The 21,606-nt window shown below is 38.2% G+C and overlaps 1 protein-coding gene across 4 annotated transcripts in view; it reads left to right on the top strand.

Annotated features, from left to right (window-relative positions):
- pak1 (p21 protein (Cdc42/Rac)-activated kinase 1) overlaps positions 1-21,079 on the top strand; it is a 43,199-nt gene extending 22,120 nt beyond the window's left edge. For all 4 annotated transcript variants that reach the window (XM_041232817.1, XM_041232821.1, XM_041232819.1 and 1 more), the window contains exons 2-15: positions 783-996; positions 5,399-5,493; positions 6,239-6,386; positions 6,725-6,762; positions 7,526-7,639; positions 9,446-9,623; positions 11,574-11,637; positions 11,895-11,943; positions 12,931-13,043; positions 13,260-13,377; positions 14,523-14,622; positions 15,732-15,928; positions 18,123-18,260; positions 19,921-21,079. In XM_041232817.1, the coding sequence (XP_041088751.1) occupies positions 804-996; positions 5,399-5,493; positions 6,239-6,386; positions 6,725-6,762; positions 7,526-7,639; positions 9,446-9,623; positions 11,574-11,637; positions 11,895-11,943; positions 12,931-13,043; positions 13,260-13,377; positions 14,523-14,622; positions 15,732-15,928; positions 18,123-18,260; positions 19,921-20,007 (1,632 nt within the window). In that variant the 5' untranslated portion in view covers positions 783-803 and the 3' untranslated portion in view covers positions 20,008-21,079. The remainder of the gene's footprint in view (positions 1-782; positions 997-5,398; positions 5,494-6,238; positions 6,387-6,724; positions 6,763-7,525; positions 7,640-9,445; positions 9,624-11,573; positions 11,638-11,894; positions 11,944-12,930; positions 13,044-13,259; positions 13,378-14,522; positions 14,623-15,731; positions 15,929-18,122; positions 18,261-19,920) is intronic.
- The last annotated feature ends 527 nt before the right edge of the window (positions 21,080-21,606 follow it).

Genomic DNA, 21,606 nt, shown 5'->3' with positions numbered 1-21,606 from the left:
ATACAGCCACTGGGTGAAGTAACACTTTTGGAAGAATGTAGGGAAATAGCAGACCACTATGAATGAATAGAGGCACCATTGAAGCAGAGCTTCCTTCTACAAGGCTGTGCATACCTTGTGCAGTGAGGTGCCCTGGCACCTAGTTACTGCTATTTGTTTTCACAATCAGTATGCTGATCTGTACTGTAGTGGAGTTAATGTGTAATTACTTAAACATCAGATTTGCGCTCCTAGTAAACTCTATCGAAAACCCCAAAGCAGCAACAGTGGTCCTGTATTGTGACACATTTCGAAAGGCTGTGAAAGCTTATCTTGGCTGGGGCTGCTTTAGCTTGTAAGTTCTAACAAGCATTCTATTAAGTTGGGTGTAAGGGTATTTACACAAATAGGATACATTGTGGCACTGTAACAAATAATTTGTGTATGCATTGGTTTTAACAACAAAATATAGTTAAAACATTGTGAAAGGACTGGGTTTGGTTAACATATGTAATCTCTTTTAAAGTATTTTTTAACATTGACTTTTTGTAATGGGCTGCTAATTGAACTGTTCATTTTAAAAGGAATGTCAATGTTTCTATTCAAGGGAAGGTCTATTGTAAATACCATCATGCATAGCTTTCATGTTTAACCCAAATCTATATTGTGAAATGTAATTCTCATGCTATTGCAAAGCTAGTGCTTGGTCCTGTAATGCACTGCATGTACACGGTGTTTTTTTTTTTTTTTTTTTTTTTTTTTTTTTTTTTTTTAATACCTTTTCTCTTGTGTTCTCCCTGCAGTAAAGGCTGTGCTAGTTGAAGATGTCTGATAATGGTGAAGTTGAAGACAAGCCTCCAGCACCTCCCATGAGAAACACCAGCACAATGATCGGGGCCAGCTGTAAGGATTCAGGGACCCTGAATCACGGCTCCAAGCCCCTGCCCCCCAACCCCGAAGAGAAGAAGAAAAAGGACCGCTCTATCAGATCCATCTTCCCTGGGGCCAGCGACAAGAGTAAGTTTGCCAGTTTCTGCCGTGTGAACAAGGTTTGGGGAAAGGTTGTTCACATGAACAAGTGTATCCGTCTCTTTTATTTATTTTTTAATTTTATTTGACAGTTCCCATAGTGCTGTGGAAAATTCCAATATTCAAACAAACTGCTCTGAATGTATTCAGAGGCAATAATTAGTGTTGTTGTGTTTGTTTGTTTTTAACCAGCCCTACTGGGGCAATTCAAGATGAAAGTATATTCAAATATATATAATTTAGAATTTTGAAAGAATATTCAAACATGAAATATCCATGTCCCCCCCCCCTTTAATTTCCATTAAGTAATGGTGTATATATTATCAGGAGCAGCTGGAAATGTATTTTCAGCCATTGATATGTTACTGGCCTGAACTCGAATTGTCACTGTCCTAAAAACACTCCCCTAAGTACAGTACACTACCCTGTGCGAGACCACTTCACCAGAAGATCAAACAGCATCATTCCACAGGATAAAGAGATGGAACCCAATGTCAAAAAATAGAGCAGGGGGCTCCTAGTGGCGCACCTGGAGTGGAGTGCAGGATGTGCCCTATAGCTGGAGGTAACTGGTTCGAGTCCGGGCTATTCTATTGCCGACCGCGGACAGGAGCTCCCGGGGGCAGCACGCAAATGGGGAGGGGACCTTAGGTCGGCCAAGCTGTACTCGGCTCACCACGCACCAGCGACTCCTGTAGTCTGACGGGCGCCTGCGGACTTGCCTTTAAGCTGACACTGTATATCTGAGGTGGCTGCATGGCCATGGCGAGTCTGTAGTGTGAAAAAAAGCGATCGGCTGACAGCACACTCTTCGGAGGACAGCACGTGCTCGTCTTCGCCGCTCCCGAGTCGGCGCAGGGTAGTAGCGGAGAGCTGTGCATAAAAATAATTGGATGTGCCAAATTGGGAGAAAATAATTACCGATTTTTACTAAATTAAAAAAAAAAGAGCAGTGTAGTGTCTTTTGCTAATTTTAGTTTTAAATAAAATCTTCAGTTACTGATCTATTACTTATTTGAGATCTGCCTTTTATTTTACAAGTATAACAACTATAGATATTACTGATAAGCTTTTGGAAATAAAGATAGTTTAAAAATAAAATTAAAAATTCTACATTTAGCTTATGTATTGAGGCAGACTGGCATGAACGATATGTAATATTGATTTACGCTAATTTAATCATTGCAGATTGGAGGACATTACTTTAGAACAGGATAAAGGCCACGGCTTGCAATAACCTAGTGATTTGTAAATCGTGCTGGGAACTTGCTTAGTTTTTGTAATATAATCAGGTTTTAACAGGGGAGCAGGCTGGTCTGAAAGGAGTTAATATAATGTAGTAATTAAGTCCTTTTGTTAACCTAATTCACGACAATTTGTGTTACACAAGTTTGATTGTAGCAGAGGCGATTGGTGTTTTAATTAGAAGGGGGAGGGACGGGGGTCTTGGTTTTTTTTTTAGTCACATTTACACAGCTTTCGCTTCTGTAAAGGGATGTTTCCAAACCAGAAATGACTCCATGACTTCAAATGCTTATCTTCAGATATGTGTGAAGAAATTTTAGCCTGAGCTCATTTATTAAGAACCGTAGGCTATACTGCGTTTTACTAGCCTCACTGTCAGTTTGCTTAACAATTTCAAGTTAGGTGGTTCTTTTAAATGGAAGAATATTAGTGAACCTGATGAAAGAGGGGCCATTTTTTTTGAGCAGTCATCACTGTGCCATAGTAAATAGGAGTACTCTTGTGAACTTGGTGTGCCATGGGGAATAGTGTTCTAGGAATTTTTTGTGTAAGCAATCAAATTTAATAGATGATTTCTACATGTTTTGAAATTACTGGATTGTGCCAAGTCAATGCTCCAGTTTGAATGATCATCCCCCCCTACACCAACCTTTAACTCAAAGTAAAATTTTAACCATTAATGTCCCTTTTTTAATAACCATGTGCAAATAGTGTCTGAGGGGAAATATCATGGCTCATGTGACTAGAGAAAACTTGCTTGATGAAGGTTCAGATGATGAAGACGTGCAGTTTGGAGGTTTCTGATCAGATGATACAGACTCACTTTCTGATTTTCTGCATTTTTGCACATTTTTCGCATTGAATTTGGTCAGATCTTTTTGTAGGTTGTAGTAATATATAGAGGGAGTCTGAGAGAAAAAATGACACCAAAGTTTGGTGCTTCTTTCATTTGTTTGGTGTGCAAGGTAATCAAACATGCAGTCTTCAGGTGGGAAAAAGTTATTGCCCCCCCTAGTTAACTCAACCCAATTAAAGTGATAATTAGGGTCAGCTGCTTGAATACTTTGGTTAACAATCAGGCCTGATTTGGGCCAGCCCTGCCCAATATAAATCTGACTAATTTTGGCCCTTACCATCAGAATGAAGTTGTTAGCACACAGGTTCTAGAGGCACATCATGCCACGATCAAAATAAATTCTTGAAGACCTCAGTGGTCATGACTCCACCATCAGAAAAACACTGGGCAAAAATGGGATTCATGGCAGAGTAGCAAGGCATAAACCACTGCTCACTAAGAAGAACATGAATGCTTGTCACAAGTTTGCCAAAAAGCACCTGGATGATCCTCGAGTTCTGGAACAATGTTCTATGGACAGATGAGTCAAAAGTGGAACTTTTTTGGCCAACATGGGCCCTGTTATGTCTGGCGAAAACCAAACGCTGCATTCCACAGTAAGAACTTCATACCAACGGTCAAGCATGGTGGTGATAGTATCATGATTTGGGGATGCTTTGCTTCATCAGGACCTGGACGACTTGCTATCATTGAAGGAACCATGAATTCTGCTCTGTATCAGAGAATTCTACTGGAGAATGTCAGGCCATTCGTCCATGAGCTGAAGCGCAGCCGAGTCATGCAGCAAGACAATGATCCGAAACACACAAGCAAGTCTACATCAGAATGGTTGAAGAACAAGAAATTTAAAGTTTTGGAATGGCCTAGTCAAAGTCCAGACCTAAACCCCATTGAGATAATTGAAAACCCACAAATGTCACTGAGTTGAAGCAGTTCTGCATGAAGGAGGGGGCCAAAATTCCTCCACAGTGCCGTGAGAGACTGATCCTACAGGAAGCGTTTGGTTGCAGTTATTGCTGCTAAAGGTGGCGTAACTAGTTATTGAGTAAGGGGGCGATTTACTTTTTTACGCAGGGGCATTGGGTGTTGCATAACTTGCTTTAATAAATAAATGAAATAAGTATCAACATTTTGTGTTATATATTCACTGTTTCACACTCGACTCCAATTCCTTACTTGCAGAGGTTAGATTATGTAAAGCTGTTTATTTTAGTGGACTGAATTTCATGTGTTTATATATATATATATATATATATATATATATATATATATATATATATATATATATATATATATATATATATATTATATATATTAAATGTAGCAACTTTTTATTCTAGCTTTTTTCACCTACAAATGTGTTTTTTTCATTATGTGCTTTCATGATTTTTTCATGATTTTTCATTCCGCTGGGATTCACTTGGCCCCTGCTAACAATGTATACAAATCAGATTCCTATTACAGGGAGTAGCAGTAAGGATATAGAAATCAAGAATAACCAGATTTATTCTAGGCCTCAAGAAGCAGTATGTTAATGTTAACTGCAAGCTTTTTTTATTCTGCATCTGTAAGACAAAAGCCAAGGACCCGGGCAGCAGAATGAATGGGGCCTCTCTGCTGGGCTGACTGGTCCTGCTTGTTGTTGTTTTCTTATTATTCAGGATGACTCATTCAGTGACTTCACCGCAATGTTTATTGATTTCAGGGGGGGGGATCAAAGGCACTGTTGTTCAGAGGGGAATGTCTTAAGAATGGAATTTGAACTTTTTTTTTGCTTTATTTGTAGTCTTGTGTTTACAAAATGGGGGTCGGGGGGGGTGGGGTGGGGGTGGGTGCTTTAAACGGCTTGTCTTTTTAAAGTTCTAAGCTATATTTATACAATATGTATATAATCAACCTCTCTCCAGACTGATCCAGTGGTTATGCTGGGTAGTTCAGCAGTTTGAGGTTGGCTGTAACAGTACAGTGAACAGTAGGAATGTACTGTATGTCTGATCAGAAAACCTGTGTGTCCTCACTGTTTCTGCTATCTAAAGAACCATGTTTCCAGAAAGTGGCTTAATTGTAACTTTCATACCTTGCACACTAGTTACCAACTTTTTACACACCATAAAGATGAAGATCATACTCAGGAACTGCTCTCAAACAGAAGTTCTGATTTCTGATAAGTGATGGATAAGAAGCACAGGGAGACATACTCCTGATCAAGCGACTTGCTCTGTACAGAGCCTTGTGTACTTGTATGTAATAATGCACTAATTGTCAATTTACATTACATTTTGTTAACAGCAAACAAAAAGAAGGAACGACCAGAAATATCCTTGCCTTCTGATTTTGAACATACAATACATGTGGGGTTCGATGCAGTCACTGGGGAATTTACAGTAAGTAATTCATCCCTCTTTCTACAAATACTGCTTTCAACTCTGTGAAAATTGTGTATTATTTCACTGTCCAACTACCCCATATAAAGCATACAGATCATCACTGCCAATAAGACATTGCTTTATCTATTTATAATACCTACTTCCTCAATAATAATTTGACTAAGATTGTATATTTGTAGGATATAGCAAGCAATACAGGTCATGGCAGCTTTTGATGCCCCCTCACCTTTCTTCTGTAAATCAATCCCCCCTGTGTACTCTAAACGCCATCTACGGGACAGCAGCTGATATTCAGTTGGATATTAAGTATATTGCAGGCAGGATGGTAATGTACTGTTAAGCCTTTGTGTTTTTTCTGTGTGCATTACTCCAAACTCGCAGTGCCTTGATTCTGAATTCGTATACACTGCATTGCTTCAGACAGTGCTGTAACTGACAGTCAGCGGTAACCAGCTCTTGCTTTCACAGTAAGGGAGTCTTATCGTATTGCAGCAGCTTTTAATGAGGTTGAACCGAAATATGTAGCGAATCGGTCATGAAAGCTGGCCTGTGCTTAATTAACCAGTGTCCGGCATTGTGCTTTATTGCTTTTTTTTAATCCGAATGCAGTTTGCCTCTGCTGAAATCCAAGTAGGCATCAGAAGAGTGACCCACTTCTTGGATCACTGCAATAAAGGTAGAGCAGCAGAGCCGATCCCCTGCCACTGCCTCAGTGATAACGCGCTCTGCTTTCTATTGTAAGGGTATGCCAGAGCAATGGGCTCGGTTGCTACAGACCTCCAATATCACCAAACTAGAACAGAAGAAGAACCCCCAGGCAGTGCTGGACGTCCTGAAATTCTACGACTCCAAAGAGACGTCCAATAGTCAAAAGTACATGAGCTTCACAGGTAAGAAAAAATTATTCAATAGTCGTGTTAATAAAAGGTTTGGCGTAGCACAATGTTTTGTGCTGTAGGTGTGATCGTACATCTGTCTCTCCCCTGCCTCACGATCCAAGAGGCTTTGTTTTTAAAAAAAAAAAAATACTTCTAGGACATCAATGATGTAATTATATTCAGATATTAAACACAAATTTTATTTGTATATGACTAAATACATTACCAATATGTGTAATGTCTGTGTTTTTGGTGTCACAAAATTGCCTAAGGTTGTACTGCATAGTGCTGTGCAGAATATGAAAATGTTATGATATGAACACAGTTTAATAAATACTTTTTCTCTACAGATAAAACCACAGACAGTTATAATTCTTCAAATGTGCTGGTAAGTATTTGTTTCAGTAAAAGGTTTTGCATCTCGTCACTACTTCTGTCCACTTTAAATATACTTCAGTGACTCGTGCTCTTGGAGAAGTGAAGCAAGGCTGGTGATGCCATTATCACTTCTGCTTCTGCCTGTGAATGCTAATGTCTCATCCAGTCTGCAGACGTGTGCTGTTGATTGCAGAGGACTTGTTAGTTTCCAAGTGTTAGTGCGATTTTATCTGGCTACCTGCCAACAGCCCCAGTAGGCAAGCTTGTACCCCGTCCTTGAGCAAAGCGATCCTTGCTGTTAGCAGCCAGGGTCACGTTAACAAGCTGTTATTCTGTGAAGCATTTATTTAAAATACTCATATAGGAGTAAACAGTACAAAATGCTCTTTTTTTTATGGTGGGCAAGGGGTTGCATTATCAATTTAACTACTCAGTCCTGTATTAATATTATCTTTTAAATTGTGTTTCGTGTGATACTAATCAAGATGTAAACCTTATATCATAAATACATTTTTTAAAAATGGCTAAATGTATAATTTTGTATTTTGTAAAACACACTAGAATCACTACTGACTGTGACAGTCGTGTCTCCCAAAGAAGTGATGTAGATCAGCTGTTCCATAGTAGCACAGACCCCCTTTAAAAATAAATTTTCCAGTAATGCTAGAAAATTTCAATTAACAGGATTTGCCTCCAATATGGTTTCTCTGCAGGACTTGTACTGCTTTTAGTTTGAGTGTGAGACCCACATTCTCTCCCTCTTTACCTTCTAGAACTCAAAGGCAGTCTCGGAGCCTCCCGCGGTGCCTCCAGTCTCAGAGGACGATGATGAGGATGAGACCACCCCTCCTCCAGTGATCGCCCCGCGGCCAGAGCACACCAAATCGGTAAGCAGGTCACCACAGTGGAACACCTTCATTCATTAATGTCCCTGGAAGGCTTGTGGCGGTGGAGATGTTACCAGGCACTGAGCTGACAGTCACCAAGTCAAGTGGAATATCATTGAATGGATTGATTTGGATTTTTAAATGCACACGTTAACCCTTTAAAGACCGTGATCGTGTAAACACGATCACACTGAAGTGTCATTCTGGGCCCCTGATCAGGTAAACGCGATAAACTTTTGTTTCTTTGACTTATTGGGCCACCATGCTTTGCAATACAGCTTGTTAACACATATCATTGGATAGAGGAGCGCTGCCTGCTTTTTTTTTTTTTTTTTTTTTTCCTCGTGTGATGTCACTGAGACAGGCAATTTAATTTTTAAAGGGTGGAGACATGTTCAGCAGCAGGGAGAAACAAAAAAGACACACTTGTTTACAGCTATGAAAAAATGGGAAAACACTTGGATGTATTTGACTTCTAGTTTATATTAGAACATTTATTCTGTCTCATTGTGTGTCTGTTTTATGGTTATACAACATTTATAAATATTAAGAAACTAGTGGATGGATATAAGCAGAGTATATATAAGCAATATAATATATCTTAGATATACTCTATATTATATATATTCTTATATAATATATAATCAGGTACGTTCTTTTTTCCACCTTACTGATTAATAATGGAACGAGAACTATTTTATAAATATTTAGTGAGAAAATAATCGTGAGTAGTGTCCATTATTGCTTCTGAAGACCCTGAGAATAAACATGTATTATGTCGTTGCAATCACTCGGGTGAAACTGTCTTGTAATTTGCACACAACATCAAGGTAGTATTACTGCAGCCATAAAGAACCTGGTCCTGGGGGAGTGTCCCACTGAAAGCGCTTGGTCTTAAAGGGTTAAGTGTTTTAAACTTGATTTGTCTGCTGCATTCAAATGTGTCCTTTTTTAGAGGTTTTTAAAACTGCGGTTGACATTGGAAGAGAATAAAAGGATATAGCACATTAATTAAACTAGGGATTGAAAAAGAACAAGCAGCAAAGATGTACGTGATCTAGCACATTTGACCATTGGGAGCAAAGCCTACAAAACAATACAAATGTTTTGGATTTTTTTTTTTCTGGCTGTGAAATCCCACTCCAGTGTTCCCCTGCCCCCCCCCCCCAATACTTTTTCTACCAGGTGCCATTATTGTCAATAAAATGTGACTGTTCTTAGTTTATCTTCTGCCCTGTCGCAGCCAACAGAATCTGTTACAGTGATTTGTGCCTTTCTGCAGTGTTCTGCTGAGTGGTGTGTTTATTATTATTATTATTATTATTATTATTATTATTATTAATGTCCAAATTGGAACCACATCTTCCTGCCTATGCTGTTGCAAACTACCTGTTTGGAATGCCTGCACTTACATTTTTTTTGTTCATCCATTTTCAACCATGTGCATGATAAGCCCTAAAGCGTTTTGCTATGAAACCCTGCAGTTGCCCTCCCAAAAGGATCCCTGCTCCAGTAAGAAGGAACTCTGAAAACAATACCATCACTGAATCATGATTGTGTGTTGCTTTACACCAGAACTACATTGAAAAGGACCCATCACGGTTTTTAAACTTTGGGTTGGAGGCAAAATGATCTATTTGCACTTTGTTCCAGAAAATGACAAACTATTGCCTGAACAAGTCCTTTCTCTTTACAGTGGCGAACAAGTGTGTGAATGATTCCCTGTATGTCTTCAGAAGTTTATGTTTCTAACTGTTTGCTGTGTTTCTTGTTACTAGTGCTAACTTAGTTTCCTCTTTCTGCTAGATATATACCCGGTCTATTATAGAACCCTTCCCAGCACCTCCCACTAAAGATGCAGCAACCTCTCCCATCTCACCACCTGCGGAGAACAGCAGCACTCCCTCAAACACGCTCACCAGGAACGCAGAGAAGCTGAGGAAGAAGACCAAGATGTCAGATGAGGAAATTCTGGAAAAATTACGTAAGTGTAAACGGAAACCTCCACGTTATGCTGCTTAAACATCGTACACTGTTATCAGTTCATATTATTACAGTTCTCCCGTTAGCCCCATGATGGCTCCCATTAGCCCCATAATGCCACTCCACTAGCACTTGCATTCTTTTTATAAGGCAACACACGCATAGCCTGGTCTCTTAACAATGGCTCCCCACTACAGAGTGAATGATAATTTTCCTCTCAACTGCAGTGTTTTACAGTCTTGCTGTACATGTTTCTGGCACGAGATAATAAGATTGCCTGTATATCATGAGGTTGATAAGACTTCTGACCTCAGTTTTTCTAAACAAATTCTACCGCTAGTACACAAACACAACAAAACATTGTCAATACCAAAACATACAACAACGGCCTGTCACATTTTAAAAGTTTTTTTTTCTGCAGAAGACAGGGTAAATTTTTTGCGGAAGAGCAGAATAACACAAGTACTCTTAGAAAAACAATATGCGACATACATTTTGTAACAAATGAAAGCACAGGCTCTTGAGTGACAAGGAGATTGACCGACTCCACCCTCCCTTTCCACCCCTGCCCATTTTTTCATTAAATAAAAAAAGCACTCCTGTATACAATAATTTATTCTAAAATGAACTTGTTTTAATTGTTTTATTTAGTTTTCCAGTGTTATTCTCAACACATCTTCAATTGTTAAAATACACTGCTAGTTCTACAAGTCTTGTCTGTTAATCATGTATTATAATATACACCAAAACTGTACGTGAAAGACTGCAATTCTTTCCCGGGTTTCTGGTGACACTGATACATTTTACATGTCATTGAAACACTTGGTAGAATTACAGCATTATTATGCACAGTTGTGTGCATTTATTCCCTATGTTTATTTAAAATGGATAAATAGAATATCGGTATATGTGAAATACAAAGTTGTGTTTCAGTTGCCATAGTGATTTTTATTTATTTTTAGTCTAAGTGGTACTTGTAATACATGCACTAGATTGCATTTTAATAATAAATGTACTATTTGAAAGAATAAACACATTGGCTGTAGTGTTGGTTGAAAACTAAAATCGTAATGTTCAGTACTGTTCCAAGTCTGACAGCAGCATCATCTTCAACACAAGACCATTCAAGTGTTATCCAGAGATTTGTTAATAATGCAGTAAAATTGTACATTTATCTTTGAGGGATTGCTTTAAAAATGTACCAGCTTTTATTTATTTATTTATTTATTTGATAGGTACATTGCATTAAGTATTTTCAGTTTTATTTGATTGAATGCTCCATGCTACAGATGTGCTAAGGTCGCCCTCTGCTGGTAAGAAATCACGGTTTGCAACTCGACTTGCTCTACCAACCATCATTTTGTCACTACCTGTTCCCTTTTGGTTCTGTTTTTCTTCTGATTCCATTTGCAGTATGTGAAACCACATACTGTATTAAGATGAGAAGGAAAAACAAGTTTGTTTTAATGCACTTTACCTTTTGTGATGTTTCTGAGGTTTGGGAGTTAATGAAACATCGCATTTTATATCCATGTGCAGTGCTGCTGTGTTACCTTTTTAGTTTGAAACACATTTTGTAGAATCTGCAAACCGTAGGTATGCATACAGTAGATTCTCCAAGACCCGCATACTTCCGGTCACATGCCAGCCTTCTCCTTGTTTTTCTACTTCATGCCACACACCGATGGGCAGCCTGCTGGTCTCTTCCATGCACTATAGATGCTTTACAGTAAAGGTCTTTTAGACGGAGAAGCATTATCGTTTGTGCAGAGTGAAGTTACTATCGAAGGCTTTCACTGTTGACCGTTAGTTAAGTAGTCCTTTTCTTATGTGGTTCAACAACAACCATAGCTTGCTGTACCTTTTTTGGATCCTCTGATACTGTCCTCCCATCACACTTCCCAAACACTCCCTTCAGCACAACAGGAACTTGACTTGTTTTCCATTGCAGGAAGCATTGTTAGCGTCGGAGATCCCAAAAAGAAGTATACAAGATTTGAGAAAATTGGTCAAGGGTATGTATCTACTTAAAAAACAAACAAAAAAAAGAACTATCTAATATCTGCAACATTCCTAGGATCTATGATTTATGTAGCACATTCATTTATGAATGTGTGATTTTCCACATATCTGAAACTGGAAGTAACTGATGAATACTAGATTACAGCAACTGCTGTTTATGCAAGAAACCCTCTTAAACACACTTCCTCTGTATGTTATGTGTTGTTTAACTGAGATGTTGACAAATCTTATCTTTGTTCTTTACTAACAGGGCATCAGGAACTGTGTATACAGCAATAGACATTGCCACCGGACAAGAGGTAAGGGTTAAGTTTTATAGAACACGAAAAGTCTCCCTTTTTAATTAACTTTCTCACGCTTTGCAAAGGTTATCACACACGATTCTGTGAAACCAATTACCCTCACAGCAATTTTCTTCTGTTATAAAGTTCATTTGAAATGACTTTCATATCTGAGAAAGGTGCCATGATTCAGTTTTTAATTAGACTTTCAATCTCTTCTTTTGAGCTACATTTTGGGAAAGTTTGCCCCCCCCTTATCACACACTGTAATGTGTAGCAGGGTTGAGCAACCTGAGCTAACCTAAGGGACAGATGTGCATGACCTTGGATATTTTTTATAATATATTTGCTATTTTAGTTAAGCATTCGTATTGCAGCCAACAAGATGTTTAATCCTCCCAAAACTGTTAATTGACTTGGCCACTTTAACAGATAGTATTATGATTTAGTCATTTAGCAGACTCTTCTATCCAAGGACTTGGGGGTGAACCTGTTCAGATCACTTGCAATAGGACCTCGGTTTGATGTCTTGTCCAAAGGACGTACTTGGATTTGAGTTTCAGATAAACAAGAGTGTATCTGTGTAATATAAAAAAAGCACCAATTTTATAAATATTCACGTCGCAACATATGTATTTATAAAATAAGTAAACTGGGCTTTTATTTCACATTTTATAGCTGGGTGGAGATGTTGTCTAAGCTGGCACCCATTTTAAGTACTCTTTTAAAGGATTAACATGTGCATGTTATGACATAAGGAGATTTTGAAGCCTCATAGACATTTGCAACATTAGTTGAATAATATCTATAAATATTAATGAATTCCAGACTCTGTTTTTTAATGCAGTTTTTCAATTGTAAATTGGACAGCATTAAGCGGATGAGTAAGAAAATGGAAAGGATTTTTATTTTCACTTTATACAAAACTTTAATCCATTTAGTTAAATTGTTTGTTTTTATAGTGACATTTTTTTTTTTTTTCATTTTCATTCATTCATTTTTTAGGTTGCTATCAAGCAAATGAATTTACAGCAGCAACCCAAGAAAGAATTGATCATTAATGAAATTCTTGTAATGAGGGAAAACAAGAACCCCAATATTGTCAACTATTTAGACAGGTGAGTCTTTTTAGGACTACTGTAGGTTTGTTCTCTTTTGTTACTGGAACACATTTGTTGACAGATCCACAGTGCCGTGCTTTTTGTTGACAAATCTAAACTCTGAAGTTCAATTGTAATATTAACCAGTATTAGGGCCACAGGAAACTACAGCCATTTGTAGTAAACTGAATCATTTTGTTGCACATTTCCCCCCTCCTTTTTTCTTTTGTGCAGTTACCTGGTAGGGGATGAGCTGTGGGTGGTGATGGAGTACCTAGCAGGAGGCTCCCTGACGGACGTTGTGACAGAAACCTGTATGGATGAAGCACAGATAGCAGCCGTGTGCCGTGAAGTGAGGACAAAATCAGTTTATTCATTTCGGTTCATTCAGTGTGTATTGTGAGAGAACAACTGCAGTCGATAATATGTCAGCATGGGTGGAATTTTTAAATGTTCTTTTTAGTAAATGTTTTAAAATAAGTAGCGATTAGACAGGAATAGGGCTGTTAATAGTTTGGTGTTTTATACAGTGCTATCTGTACAGTGTAATAGTTTAATTTATCATTTAGTCATGGTCTATTCCATGTATACATCAGTGATGTACACATGTAGTCTTACACAGGAATGGAAATAAGACTCCTATTGCATAGCAGTTTCATTCATTCATTCATTCATTCCAGGTTTTAATGCAAGCTTGATTAGGTACAGTGAGCTTGTGACAAGTTCAGGTGCGTCTTATTAAACTCATAGTAAAACCATGAATGGATGAAACTGTTTGTTTATTTCCATCCCTGCTTACACAGATTCATATTGGAGTACTTTTATTTTAAATTCAATTGGAGTGCTTCTTTTGCACAAGTGTTCAGGGTTTACCTCTAATCAAGTTGAGAGTGTATTTCTCGCACACTCTTTGCTTCGTCTGGTCTGTCATACAAAGAGTGCAAGAGAAATTACACTCCCAGCTTGATTAGAGGTAGCCCCAAACACTTCGACACGTAGTGGAAGCCATTTAAATCGAAATAAAAAAACAGATGAAAACATGATACTAACGTACTTAATATGTTATTATATAGTGCTTTGTCTTTGTCATTCTGAGTGCGAGATCTACGCTCTCAGCAAAGTTAGAAGTGTAGTTGCTGCATATAGGATCCATTTTGGACGTGACTTTTCCAGCATGGATTGTCTAAGTGATTACAAACATTCCAAATCTGATTGTTTTTTAATCTTCCATTCTAATGGTGTTATAGTTGACACTGTCCTGTTATAATCTGGAGATGCTCTTTTTCTGTGACTCTTTCCTCATGCTGTACTGTTTCATTTCTCTGCAGTGCATACTTGAACCACATGTATTAAACTTTGCAGCAACAGTATTACAGCATTTACGATACATGGTTTAATGCATAAAAAAACATCTGATCTTCCTTGGCTGTTCATATGACTTAAGATACTTTTGAGTTTGTTAAACATGAAATAAATGAAATGTATTTTCTACCATAGTGCCTACAAGCACTGGAGTTCCTTCATTCAAGCCAGGTGATTCACAGGGACATTAAAAGTGACAACATCCTGCTTGGAATGGATGGTTCTGTGAAGCTAAGTAAGTGTAAACAATTCTCTTTTGAGATACTGATGATGTAATAAGTTTATTAAAACTGCACAAAACATATGCCTTCACAATGTAGATGTATCTCTTGAAATCCCATTCCCCAAATGTTTAAATGTAAATAATCTGTTAAGTGATGCTGGTAACTCAAATGGTGAAACTTCATGACAGTCCAGTGCTATCATGGTTCCATTATCTACTATGGTAGATCATTTTGTAAGAACCTCTCTGTGCTAGAATTGAGATATCCTGGGCACTTCCGTAGAGACGAGGTAAAAGACGACACACTGATCCTGCAGTCAACAGCTTTTAACAGAAGATGGCACTGTTGTAAAAGACCATGCTGCTTTGTAGACTGAATCAGATTATTCGGTACACTACTTGCATTTTCACCTTCCCAGTTTTTCAAATGTTCCGTGAAGGGTATGGAAAATGCACACATGAATAAAATATTAAAAACTGATCGATAACGACCAATTTGTGTTTGGGTAGTTTGAACAATAGCTGTAACCTGTTTTAATGATGTAGAACGTACGACAATTTCTGAAATATTTTGTATTACTATTTATTTATTTATTGGTAGTTTAAGCAGTCTGTTACTTTGCACAAGTTGTTATTGCTAGCAAATTAGAAGATTGTTTTAATAAGATTTTATTATATGATATGTCCTCTCATTGTTGCCTCGCTGCATGACCACAGCGAAATGAAGAAACCTCATTGGTCGTATTTTGTTATGGCACATTTCCAATGGAACTTGTAGCACTACACCAATTTAAAAAAAATAAAATAAAAATAAAAAAAATTGTATGGCCACACAAGCAATTATAACATTTCTATAATTAAACAGATTTTTTTAAAAAAAATTTTTTAAACAATTACAATATTTATACTTGTTCTATAAGATAAAGATACAATTCCATGAAGACTTCATCTGTTTGTTTACCAAGTGCTGTTTGTGTGTCTTACAGATTTGCACAACTCTGTGTTCTGTTGACAGATAATAAACACTTTCGTATTGTGATCGAGAAGTGCCAGCAGTCGAAATGTTACTGCTATCCAGGCTGAGCGAACTGCAGGTCTAATTTAGCTGTTTTGTTCCCCAGCTGATTTTGGGTTCTGCGCTCAGATCACTCCAGAGCAGAGTAAGAGGAGTACAATGGTGGGCACACCATACTGGATGGCCCCAGAGGTGGTGACGAGAAAAGCATATGGACCCAAAGTTGATATCTGGTCTTTGGGCATCATGGCCATCGAAATGATCGAAGGAGAGCCCCCATATCTCAATGAAAACCCACTGAGGGTAAGAGCAGTAATATGAATGTGATATACGAGTTTCTGAAATTGCTTTACTATACTGTTTAAATCATTCAAACCAAGCAAATGTTGGAAACACCTACTAATATTTACAAACTAGTGTTTAATCTCGCTAAAAACAGCAGGAGGTCTGTGACCGAACAGAATTATCTATTTCAACATGGCAATTTTAAAATTGCCTTCTGGTTTTCAGTCATTGAAAGAGGAGACCCCATGAAATGTCATATTGCTTTGTGTTTTTTCTCAAAATAAAATGGTTTAGTTAACGTGCAGATAACCAATTAAGACACATCTAAAGTTAATATAGATGTGCTATATAGGTGATTATTTGGTATCGGATACAGCTTATAAATGTGAATTTATTTTCTCAGCCACTATCACAAATACATTTCGGTAGATGCCTTTTGGTATGCTTGATTTATAATGAAGGACCAAACAGCCACAGGTTCACCCATTAACTATGTGACATTCAACTCCCTCTGCTTGTCGACACCCAGCTGCTTAATAATTTTCAGTGTAACCACCCCCCGCTCCCCAGCAAAAAGCAATCGTTACAGAGTCCCATTGCATAGATCAGTCTGCCACAATCAACTGCATACAGTGAGACCAGACAGGCAGGCTGGTGCTGCTAGGAAGCTTTTAACTTGGAAACCTGTTTTTGTGTTGGGAGACTGGTTTGAACTCAGCGGCACAGAAAGAAGCTTCTCATTTTAAACGACTACACCTACATTTTTCTAGTAATGTTTAAATGAAGTCTGCTGCCATTGAAATAACATCTGTGTAGGCATCTCCCGGCACACTGTGGCGCTGATGGTTGCAGGCTTTCTGTCCTTTTGTTGTGTGTGTTTGCTATTTCTATGATTTCAATTTGCAGGTGCCTTGCATCCTGTTTTGCATCCTAGCTTTTACCTGCAAAGTTTCTCTTTGGTAGAAACTGTTTTTTTGTGAAGCCATTCAAGTGGTGGTGTTGTGGGGTAGAATGCACTGAAAGGTTCCTGAGATGTACAATCTGCTTTCCCCTGTTTAAGCTGTCAGGACAACAGCTATGCATTACAGCGCTTTTTTTTTTTTAAAGACTCTAGTGTAAGGAAGGACCTGTCAAATGAGATCTAATCAATTGTAGTGTATGTAATCTGGAAATCAATACCTCCTCATTCAAAACTGAAGCATCTGTCGGTCTGCTTTACCTATCCCATTACCACAGTAAGTGGAATGTTGGGTCGGCTCGTGGCGTGCCACAGTAACATTTATTGAGGTCACTGGGTGTGTGAAGTCGTTGTTTTGTGTTGTTAAACATCACGTACTTAGCTTTGCTGTTGACAGTAACACTGTACAGATAGTTATGTAAAACTGTTCAAAGGATTGTGAGATTTTAACAAAAACAGTATTTCCAGGTCCTGTACTTCTAATGTCAATTATTCCAACAGGTCTCAGGGTGATATATGAATAATAAAAACTGTTGTTTCCTGCATGCTAGTGGTACTTCTTGGCAGAAAGATAAAATAAAATAAATGCCTATCTCAATCAGGACATTTACAAGGCGTGGGGTAGTTCAACTGCTTTATTTGGTTAGTGCTTCCAGTACTCTAAATAGCAGCCAAATCATGTTGACCCACTTCTGCTATTCTTGATTTATTATTTTATTTTTGTATACTTTGAAACATTCATTTTCTTTTGAATATTTATAAACTGATTTACATTTTCTCCCCATTCCTCACCCACTAAAAATATATTTTCGTGTAAGTATTTCAATTTAGTTTTTGATCAAGCTAGTAGTTACTATGCCCAGCAACTGCCACAATAATCAGACTTTGATTGACCAACATAATCAGCTTGTGAAGTGACGGAGAACCACAGTTGAATGTTACTTGATCCTCTGACATCTAAGCATCTGCTGTATTACAATGTCGGAGTTAAAATTAAAACAGCATTTTAATGAAATTACTGTGTATTTCTTAGAAAATAGTACCAGGATAATACTGAATAATAGATAAAAATTGAGTATAACAGTAAAAACTGGCGTCCAGTTAAAAAGAAAGTTTGGAATAAACTGGAATTGTGGAACACTTCAGTATAACGAGTTGTGTGCACTTTAAGAATGGAAATAGAAACACTTCATATTGTGTGCGTATGTATACTGTATGTTTTCTTATCTGAGCTCTGCTCCCTTTCTTCCCCAGGCACTGTATCTTATTGCAACAAATGGTACACCTGAGCTGCAGAATCCCGAAAAGCTCTCGTCGATATTCCGAGATTTCCTAAATCGCTGCCTTGAAATGGATGTGGAGAAAAGAGGTTCAGCCAAGGAGCTGCTGCAGGTAAGATGAACCCCAATGGAATCCAGCATTGGGTCAGACTCTCTTGCTCCAAACGTCAGGGCACCCCTCCCAGAACATGTGTAGTATTGTGCCAGTTACACCCAGCTAATACAATGTACAGGTAGGATCAGAGTGTTTTCATCTGAAGCATCTATCTGGTGTGGCACTGCATACGCATATCAGTTGGTTTATTTTTGGCAGTCAATAATTAGGTCTGTTATTTCCTTCATGTGCTTGTATAGCCATGGGCCATTATGTAACTATTGACAAGAGACGCAAGTTACAGAAATGCAAAGCTCAGTGTTTATTAACAAACAGAATGGATCTTTACGTGCTTGCTCTGTTCACCCAAGGAAAGTTAGTAATATTTAATTTCAAGTTTACCAAACAAATTCCTTAAATTTTAATATACACTGTTTTGTTTACCTTTTAGAAAAGCTTATGAAAGTTGCCCAGTGCTAGCATTGTATGCATTTTGGTAAAGTCGACCTATTCTAGAATGTTCCAGTCAGATTCTTAATTCGCAAGCAACACATCCATCGCTGTTTAACTAAAAGAGGAAACACTAGTAAAGGGTAAACCAGGACAGAGGCAGATCTACTAAGGCTTCAGGATTACAACAGCAGCAGGTGTCCACTTTTCAAATACATTTATCACATTGCTGTGAATTTTCAATTTTATTTTATTTTTGCAGCTTTGCTTCCATTTAAGCTTATTGTCTGCTGACTCTTGCAGACTGTATCGTGTGTGGCACGATGGACTGTAAAGGGTTATTCCATGCCACCTCAAACAGAAAAGGGACATTTTGTTGCCCGTCCATCTCAAATTTTCCTAGAAAAATTCAACTGGGGGTTTTCTGACACGCCAAGTTCAGAAATGATAGCCATTTTTTTTTTTTTAATGTCCCCTTCGACCTGTGACCTTGCAAAGGTCAACCTACAGTGAAAAAGGGACCTTGACGAGAAAAATCACCCTGGGTGCAATTTAGTGGTGGGACTTGAAACCAAAAGTTTTTCTCAGAATTTGGAAGACTGGTTCCTAAGGTTCTTACAGCATTACTTGCATTTTAGGACCCACATCCCCTCCAGGGTAAAAGGTTAGGCTGAAGTTTGCATAAAACTCGCCAGTTACCCCTTGTCTTGCATTTTGCCAGAAATGAGTAGGGTGCTCCTAGTATTTTTTTCCGACATGATGGTAGTAGCATCTGAATTGCACCCAGGGTAGTTTTTCTGGTCAAGGTCCCTTTCACCCTTTAGGTCACAGGTCAAAAGGGAAATTTAAAAAATAAAAATAATAATAATGGCTATCATTTCTGAACTCGGCGAGTCTGAAAACCTCCAGGTGAATTTTTCTAGGAAAATCTGAGCGGGATGAGCAACTGCACTGGTTGAGTTGGCATGAAATAACCCTAAATAAAAACGTCGAGTTGTGGCCCTTTTCCTTATCTCATCTCATCGTGCCGTTCTCTGAAGAAGTGATTATCTTCCTATCAAATGTGTGTTTTTCTAGAAGGTGTAGGTAGTGGTTCTTTATTCCCTGAGTTTGATAACCGCTGAATTCCTGTATGTTTTTAAACTTTCTTCTCGGTGGCTCCAATCTTGCATATAGTTCATGGTTTTGGTAGAAATGATGCATTGTCTTTCTGACTTTCTTCCTTTAGCACCAGTTCCTGAAAGTTGCCAAGCCGCTGTCCAGTCTCACTCCTCTCATTTTGGCTGCAAAGGAGGCAGCGAAGAGCAACCGCTAGACAGCCAATGTTGGTGTCATCTCACCGGTACGCGCTCAATAGATGGTCCTTCCATTTAAACCTCTGCAGCACCTGGACTTGCACTTACTCATGGCAGGGTCATGAGTAATAAACTAAAGGATCTAATGGAAGAAGAATGAAAATAAAACTGCTGATCTTAAACTTTACACCTGTGAATGGTGTGAGGATTTTGTACGTTTTAAAACGTCTATGGAATCCTCAAACCCGATGTAGCAAACATTACTTTTATTTGGTTGCTCCTTCTTTTTAGTGTTTTGTTTGTTTAAAATCTAGAACTGTCAATCTTAATGAAACTTGGTTGTTCATGGCCTCTGACAAAGACTTGTCAACTGTGTGGGTACAGCATTTTGGACTGCTTAGAAACTGGTACGTTTTTGTAATTATTATATATATATATATTTTTTTTTTTTAATGAGCCAAGACTAGGTGCTGAAATGATAAATGGTCAACCTCTCTTGGAATTTAATTTCAGTAATAGTTAGCATTATTAAAATGGTACAAAGACATTCCTGCAAAGGACTCTAAATCTCTGGTCTCCTATATTGGAATATTTTCATTTTTAAAACGAAGTTTTGAAGAGACACTCAGCTGCAAAGAATAAATTAATGGTAGACGTAATGTTGTATTTTAGAGGACCTAACATGTCTTGTGATGCACAGAAATTGTAATTTGGGGGTATTTCTTCTGTTTCGTTTGTTTTTTATACCAACCCAAACATGCACTACCTAAGCCCGTTTCACACTGGCATGCTCTACCCAGGACAGGACCCAGTATCATGCAGGTCAGCTACAGACGCACGTGCGCAATGCGTGTGTCAATGCCTTGGAAGCAGCTTGTTATGGAATGTTCCATCCAGGCTTCTCTGGATTGATTAATTAGAGCAGGTGATTGCATCCCTGCTGCGATCTGGCCCATGGTGTGTCTCAAAAATATGGCTAAACAGAAACATTCCTTATGGAAGCGAAACCTTCAGTCAGGCGTGGCTGTTTGTTATTTCATCCTCTTACGAACAGCCATCATGCATTTTGTCTCGCTCAACCCGGGTCAAAGCATGTCGACCCACATCCTGAGGTGGGTCGCTGGGACCCGGGTAGGAGTGCCAGTGTGAAAGGGGCTCTAGATGCAATTTCTCCCTCACTGAAGTGAGAGAAAAATCTGTGCGGACTAGCTAGTTAAATTGCACAAGGGCAAAAACCTAATAATGTGAAAAATGCATAAAATATACGGTTCACAAAACAAATGTTATCTGGGTTTCACGAATGACAGACCAACAACACACTTGTAAAACATTCTTCTTTTAAATTGAGCAGAAAAACAGTAAAAGTTAAAAGTTAAAGAAATGTGCTGCTTTTCTTCATGTCTTGAATCCTTGAAAGAATTTTGAAAAGTTGCCTCTGTGTATTTTTTTTCTAATTAAATTTGTTCTAAATTAGTTGTACAAAATTTCTGAAATGCTTTGTTGCTTTTTGTTTCTTGCCCGTGTGTTTTATTATCATATCACTGTAGCAACATATTGCACATGTGGGAGAGGACTAGCAGAGGGTGCAGGTTATATATAATTCCATCTCGGGTTTCTGT

The sequence above is a fragment of the Polyodon spathula genome, chromosome 30 (genome assembly GCF_017654505.1).
Source record: "Polyodon spathula isolate WHYD16114869_AA chromosome 30, ASM1765450v1, whole genome shotgun sequence".
Lineage (NCBI taxonomy): Eukaryota > Metazoa > Chordata > Actinopteri > Acipenseriformes > Polyodontidae > Polyodon > Polyodon spathula.
This window is presented reverse-complemented; position numbering and strand designations above follow the sequence as displayed.